At 44.5% G+C, this 7,415-nt stretch overlaps 1 protein-coding gene across 15 annotated transcripts in view; it reads left to right on the forward strand.

Annotated features, from left to right (window-relative positions):
- The window catches only part of ENOX2 (ecto-NOX disulfide-thiol exchanger 2), a 203,984-nt gene that overhangs the window by 142,474 nt on the left and 54,095 nt on the right, over positions 1-7,415 (forward strand). For 14 of the 15 annotated variants that reach the window (XR_003095403.1, XR_003095405.1, XR_003095404.1 and 11 more), the window contains 4 exons: positions 2,019-2,225; positions 2,720-2,758; positions 3,343-3,576; positions 5,111-5,323. Coding sequence is in view for 12 of the 15 variants with exons in the window: in XM_025210807.1 (XP_025066592.1) it covers positions 2,019-2,225; positions 2,720-2,758; positions 3,343-3,576; positions 5,111-5,323 (693 nt within the window). In the remaining 3 variants the exon portion in view is untranslated. The remainder of the gene's footprint in view (positions 1-2,018; positions 2,226-2,719; positions 2,759-3,342; positions 3,577-5,110; positions 5,324-7,415) is intronic. The other variant, XM_025210804.1, reaches the window with a different exon arrangement.

Below are 7,415 nucleotides of genomic sequence, written 5' to 3' on the forward strand. Positions count from 1 at the left end.
CTGCTGGTAGGCTGGCTACGGCTGGGACTGTCTACCCTGGGGGCTCACAGGCAGGGCCTTGGGCCCTCCCACGCACCCTTCTGCGCAAACTCCGTGCTAGCTCATGCGCCGACAGACAAGCGCGCCTTATTTTTTATGAGGGAGAGGGGCAATGAAGTCATCTAGTTATTTCAAAGACATTATCGTTAGTTTCTATTGTAGGAAGAGCTTGCTCTATAGAAGAGATGCCTCTGGATATTTATAGTTAACAGAGAAGGTAGCATTAGATAACAGTCAGGAATATATAACATAGCTCCTTGGTTTTGTAGGACTAGGAAAATATGATTCTTGTACTTCAAGCTGTGTAATTGCCCTATTGCTCTGGGCTGGTTATCAGCTCTTGCCTGTTGCAATCATTTGGGTGTTCACAATGTCTGGACTTGTGCTGTCAGTGCTCTTGAGGTGTGACTTTCTTCATGAGAAAGCAGTAAGATATGACAAGACTTCTAAAGTGAATCATATTGGGCAGAATACTATTTCATTTTACATGCCTAAATGGTACTTACTCAGCTGGGTAAGTGCCATTTGTGGCACCTATGCACAGAATGCTATCCTACTCCACATGCAGTGTGAACATATAAATCCACATGACTACTGAGCATGCACAGTAGATTGTGCTCTGGCTGCATAGGTACGCGGCCCTGTGTACATGTTCTGGAATATAAGACCTGAAATTCTGGTGCAGCAGTAAACAGGAAGAAAAAGGTTGATACCTCCCCACCATAATGTTTTAGCCTATAGCAGGGGTTCTCACCTTTTTAAACTTGAGGCACCCCTCTATGACTTTTGTTAACTGAGCAGCACCTCATTTAAAAAATGTATTTATTCTAGTCCTTACCTGCTTGTAGAGGGGCAGGAAGGAGGAAGAGCCCGCATTGCAGTGAATGGGGGGAGAAGGAGCAGCTGGAAGAGAAGAGCCTGTGCTTATGTCTTCATCAGACATAATGTCCTCATCAGCCTGCATTTATTTCATTTATCATCTCACTCTTAGCAGAACCCTTCAAAAGCTGTCCTGGCACCGCAGAGTGCTGTGGCGCCCTGTTTGAGTATCACTGGCCTTTAAGCTAGGGCACTTGCCAAGGAAGCAGAATATCCTGGTTCTAGTGCCCTTCCCCTCCACCCAAGCCATAGAGGGAGTTTGAATCTACATGTCTTCTATTTCTAATCAGAGGGGTCAGCAGTATTTTCTGGTGGTGGGCTAGAATGGCCCAGAATTACCTTGCCTGTGAGCTGAGGCGGCACCTACCCGCTAGCTGCCCACCTAGGTGGCCCTGTGGGGGTACCGCCACCATGGAGGGAAGGTCCAGAGCCCCCTCAGCTCAGGGGCTGCTGGCAGCTCACCCACTGGCCATGGGAGAGGCAGGCAGGTCTTCATAGGAAAGAAGTCAGCAAGTCAGAGGATGTGTGGCTCTGCAATTGCTGCTGGCCTAAAGCACTGAGGTGCTAAACTTGTCCTAGCACTGTCATCCACCCTTTTAATTCCAGTGACTAGTAAATGCAAGGGGCAATAATAGCTCAGCTTCAAAAGATGGCGGGGGTGGTGGTGGGGAATGGCGCTAAATAATGCATGACCTTGAACCTGGTCTCTAGCTTTTTAGGCAGGTGCTCTTAAAATTCTGGTACTTAGAGAGCCCTTCTCTATCACCACTACTCTGCCGCCAGCACCTGCCCTATGTGCATGGACTTGTGTGTCTTACATCCCAGATGTACAGTTACTAATATTGGGAAAACAATTCAGGTTTTTTTAGACCCTGGGTTTCTGTGCATGGAGACTCACTTGTGACTAAGTTCTGCTTGCAATGTCTGGTTAAATGTGTAGATGCCAGTACTTGATAAATTGAGATATACTACAGCTAAGCATATGTTCAAAGAAGGTAGTGAAAGTGTGGTTGGCTCGCCGGGCTCAAGGGTGAATGAATAGAAAGCATATGCTGAGGGACCTTAGGAACTTGCAGCATCTTATCTCTTGTTTTGTTTAGATCTTCCTCCTCCTGCAACAAGAGAAAGGCCCCCAGGGTGCAAGACAGTGTTTGTTGGAGGCCTGCCAGAAAATGGAACTGAACAGATCATCACAGAGGTGTTTGAGCAGTGTGGAGAGATCATAGCAATTCGAAAGAGTAAAAAGAATTTCTGTCACATCCGCTTTGCTGAAGAGTTCATGGTGGACAAGGCACTTTATCTCTCTGGTAGGCATTTCTTTACTTTGAGTAATGGAGCACAGGCACTCTATCATCCTTGGGACACTGTCTCCTCCTCTGTTTGTTATTTGTTTTAATCATGTTTAGTAGCTTTCCTGATTTTAAAGAGTCACTGGAAAGTCCTTTAATCTGCTAGATTTTGTCTAATTAGGGCTTTCCCAGCCTTTATTGATAGAAGAGGCACTAGCCTGTGGTGCTTACTTAGAGGCAGGGTGCAAGATCAGTGGCTACCATTGCCTGGGGTGCAAAAACTGCTTGTTATGCCTCTTCCCTATTACGGTTTCTATGGGGCTGAAAGTTCTCTTTTGAATATATTTAACGTGTAGAGCTGTATAACTGAGATACACAAAGCCTGAATGCAGCCAGCTTGGAACCACATTCACGGTAGTGACCACCAGTGCATGCATTGAACTGATTGTAATTTATTTCCTAACTTTTTACTAGGATATGGTTAAACTGTAATTGCTTTTGTTATTTCACAGGTCAGTGCATGAGACTGGGTTCACATGGTTGTAGGGAAGGTAGGAGTTTAAGACGTTTTCACATAAATCCTTTACAGCCCTTGAAGTTTATTATTTCTAGAGCATCACTCTCTTCAGCTGAGGCCAACGTAACTTTTTTAAGGCACTACTGACTTTGCAAGGATTAAAATTACCAGTGGTATTGCAATCTTTTTCACCTCTCTGTCTCTCTAACAGTGAAGATCAATGGAAAAGTTCATGGAGGAAAGAGAGAGATTCCTTACCAGTGACAGGGAGGCTGTGCTAAATTCTTCCTATCTCAGCCTCCATTTACACTTCATTGGAGTTTTTTGTTTGTATGGAATGTTAGAAGGATGTGGGTTTTGGATGCTTCTCTGTGTGCAACCAAGCTCATTCAGTCCTGTACACAAAAAGCAGCCACAATACTCACTGCTTTGGAGGCAGTATTTGCATATCCATCATATACCCTGTGCCCTCTTAGAAGCACTGCTACTTTTTTGTTCATTAATTTTACAGAACCATCAGGGAGGCTCTATAGTACATAGCTGGGGTTGGAGGAACTGCCACTGTATAGCTGAGTTATCATATAAACTGGCTTTCAGTGTTTTTGTTGTGACCAACAGGATATCGAATCAGACTAGGCTCTAGCACTGACAAGAAAGACACTGGACGCCTCCATGTTGATTTTGCTCAAGCGCGAGATGACCTGTATGAATGGGAATGTAAACAGAGGATGTTGGCAAGAGAGGAGCGCCATCGCAGAAGAATGGAGGAAGAAAGATTTCACCCTCCCTCCCCACCTCCTGTTGTCCACTACTCGGACCATGAGTGTAGTATTGTTGCTGAGAAGCTGAAAGGTATGCAGCTCTTCAGGCTCTGGTTGTCTTTTGTAGCAGATACTGAGGCATGGAACACACCCAATTTTCAGTAACTTCTTTAGGTTGGCTGATATAATAATACCACTTAGTTTCCATATTTCTTTAGGTGCAGTGCTGCCACAACACGTATTAATGTCAGCACAACGTACAAGTTACTCATAATTATTTGTGGTTAACTTCTGTTTATTTTTAAAGAAATAGCAAACGCAGCAAAAGATGTTTTCACATTATTATGAAGGTGGCTCACTGGGCCCTATTGAAAAGTCAGCTCATGCTGTCTAAAAGAGCCTACTCCAGTCTTTCCTCCTGTGCCTGGGCCAGTGCCAGTGTCCGAAGATCGCTGTGCTGATTTTCCCTCACTTGCGTTCTTTACACGAACAGGAAGAACTGATTTTTCTTTCCTAGCTACAATTTTGACAGTCACCAACATATAGCTCTGTGAAGTACCCATTAGGTTAGAGGAAAGTTCACTTAGTTGAGTTCAACTTTTGACAGTTTTTTAACTCAAATGCATTTGCATTTTTCAAGCCTAATTATTGAGCTAGACCCTTCCCTTCCTTTCCCTTCCATCCCTAGGAGACTGGTAGGTATTGCTTCCCCATGTTACAGATACGGCAATGTCTGTCAGAGGTAAAAACAGGAGTCTGGACTTTTATATAGTACAGCCCTCTTTGTGCCACTTATCTGTCTTTTTATCCTCTCCTTATCTGTGCCTGTCAAAAAAGAATTTGCCAATTGTGGGTGCTCAGTGCCTTCTCAGTAAGTCCCGATCATGCTTCACTTCCAAGGTCACACCCTCCACTGCATGAGCAGCCAGCAGGGTGGAAAGCCAGGCAAACCCTGGCTAGGGTCCCTGTGCCTGTGGAAGAGAGGGGGGAGAGAGGGGTGTTTAATCCTCTTTCCTGCCCCCCCTGCCTGAGGTGTTGCCTTGGCCAGTGTCAAAACCACTCCCCCAGGGGATAAACCTGGCCAGGGCTGCTTCCACCTCCCAACTCCAGGTTGAAACCCCTCCCCAATTATACTCTGGGCTTGCCAGGGCCTGGTGTTCCCCCCACCCCAGGTCAGCTTCCATCCAGCCTTGCAGATGCTGCTGAACGGAAGGGAGGGCTTGCTCTAGCACTGCCCAGCTTCTAGCCTGACCCACTGCAGGCATGTGGCTGCATTTCTGGAATCAAAAGTGAATCAGATTGGCTCAATCTATGCAGGTTAGACTAACCTGCAAAGATTTAATCAATTCAGACTCAGGCTTTTTGGATGTCCATACTTAGTGGGTAGCCAGATAAGTAAGTCATTATCTATATCTGCATTATATAACTGTTGGGAAGTATGTTTTCCATTAGCTACAATTCTAGTGACCCCTTTGAGAAATCCACTTTAGCTAATCTAAACAAATAGATCAGTGCTGACTGTTAGCAAGATGGTTACCCAACAGTAATGCCTAAGAATTGACTGTGCAGACAGTCCAGGTAGCTTGAATGCTTTTACTGTTCTGAAGAATTTATTTTTGGTCCAGATGATTCCAAGTTCTCGGAAGCAGTGCAGACCTTGCTGACCTGGATAGAGCGTGGAGAAGTGAACAGGCGGACTGCAAACAACTTCTACTCTATGATCCAGTCAGCCAATAGCCACATTCGCAGACTGATGAATGAGAAAGCAGTTCATGAGAAAGAGATGGAAGAAGCAAAGGAGAAGTTTAAGGTTGCATTTTCTGGGATTCTAGTTCAGTGTGAGTAGTATTTCTGCACTGAACATTGTTACTAGATGGAAACACTTAATTTCCCAGGGGGACACTACTTTGTTTTTGAGGAGGTGCAGGAAATCGAGCAAGACTCCAGAAAGATAGTGACCATGGCAAAACAATATACAGTAAAAGCTCTGTTATCTGGCATCCCCTGGGAATGGGGGATACCGGATAACAAAATATGCTGGTTAATTGAGCGGCCCGGGCTGCTGCTTCTCCTGCCGCCCCTCCCATGGCATCGCCACCCCTCCTGTGGGCCCTGCAGGTGCCGTGGGACAGGGAGGCAGGTCCTCTACAGCCGTGTGCAGCCTGTTATGCCCCCGGGCTGTGGGGGCTCGGCAGCTCAGGCTACTTTGCCTTGGACCATGGGGGCTTGGAGAAATTGGAAGTGCCAAGGTGGACATTTCCGGTTTCACTTTATCTTACAAGCCGGCATGCTGGTTAATTGAGCATGCCAGCTTGTAAGATGCCGGTTACTGGAGCTTTTACTGTAGTTAACTTGTAAGCAGTATGTGATTAATGTTGATAAATTTCTTCTGGTCTTTTCTGGAGTACTTTGTGGGGGATGGATTCCACTTTTGTTACTTCTCAAATGTAGCATGTAAATAATTTTATTGCAGCAGTTGTCTTGCCAACATTCTGCACGTTTATGTGAAGTTCAGGTAAGCTTCCAGCAGCCTGGTGCCCTGGTGCAGTGGCCAGGATTCATTCAACAAAGGTAGGATATAGCAAAATGCTTTCAAAGTACTGTCCCTTTGAAAGATGCTCCATAAACATGAAACTTCTTAAGGGGTTGTAAAAACAAGTATTAAATTATCTTTTGTTTTTAGTTTTGTTTTTTTGTTACCTCCATTGTGTTCCATTGGCACACAATGGAATAACTAGACTAGGGCACAGGAGTTCTATTCTCAGCTGGGTTCTATTCTCAGATCTGCTGCTGCCTTACTTGGTGGCCTTGGCTAAGTCATCCCCTATTTTGTGCTTTTGCCATTTGTGAAATGGATAATGATATTCACAGCAGCAGCTGTGAAATGGTTATGATACTGACCTCCTTTGTAAAACATTTTGAGTTCTACTGATGAAAAGTATTTGGTGTTGATTAGGGATTATTATTACCTCCTTACTGGTGTTAGCTATGACACACAACTCCAGGATTAATAGTTCAGGAGAGCAGGTCTCTAACACTTTAGATGTGTTCTTCATTTGCTGGAGATAGACCAGATCCTGTTCCATCTATTAAATACCTAAGTGGGCTTGGACCCCTAGGTGCAATTCTATTCCACCTTGCTTGAGTCCCTGAAAAAATGTTAAATCTATTTTTCTAACATGCTGTCATCTTTGCCTTAAAACAGTCATAAAAAACAGTGAGAAGGAAGACCCACCCAACTTCTGTGTTAACTTTCTTCAGGGACACAGGCAGAGTGGAAGAGGATTACACTTAAGCATCTAATAGAAAGAATTAGATCTGATCCAAGGATCCTAGAAAATAGCTGCACTTCAATATTGGATCTGAGAGAATGATATCTCTCTCTCCTTGATACTTCTATGGCCCTTATCACAGGACTTTCCAATCCCCCCACGATCTGTGATGGATTTATTGTCACACATTCCTATGAGGCAGGTCAGTGCAGTTTTACAGAGGGGAAGATAAGCTTTATTTTGTTAGGATTATGCCCACTCTAGCAGGCCAGATATACAAACCCAATTGGCTGTACATCCTGTTGTTAGGAAATTCTGTGCCTTGTAGAGACATCACATAATTCTTTTAACAAGTCCAAAAATGCAGGAGAACATTTTGTAAATAAATGAAAGCTAAAATGGCTTTAAGTCTCAGTGCCTAGGGGAAGGAGGTAGCCTTTTCATTTTTCCATCCTGAGGTGAAGAACCTTTCCTTGTGTATGGGTAGGCGATGTATTACAATGTTCCAGGTATGACACTGTGCTTTGGTACTGAAGCCATGGGACAGAAGACAGTTCTCAATTCAAAGTCTCACCATATGATTTAAACATTCTTTCCTAGAGAATGTAAGATCCTATTCCCATGGGTGCCCAGGAATGCTATGTTTGACTTGTTGGCC

Source organism: Alligator sinensis, unplaced genomic scaffold (assembly GCF_000455745.1).
Source record: "Alligator sinensis unplaced genomic scaffold, ASM45574v1 scaffold1023_1, whole genome shotgun sequence".
Lineage (NCBI taxonomy): Eukaryota > Metazoa > Chordata > Crocodylia > Alligatoridae > Alligator > Alligator sinensis.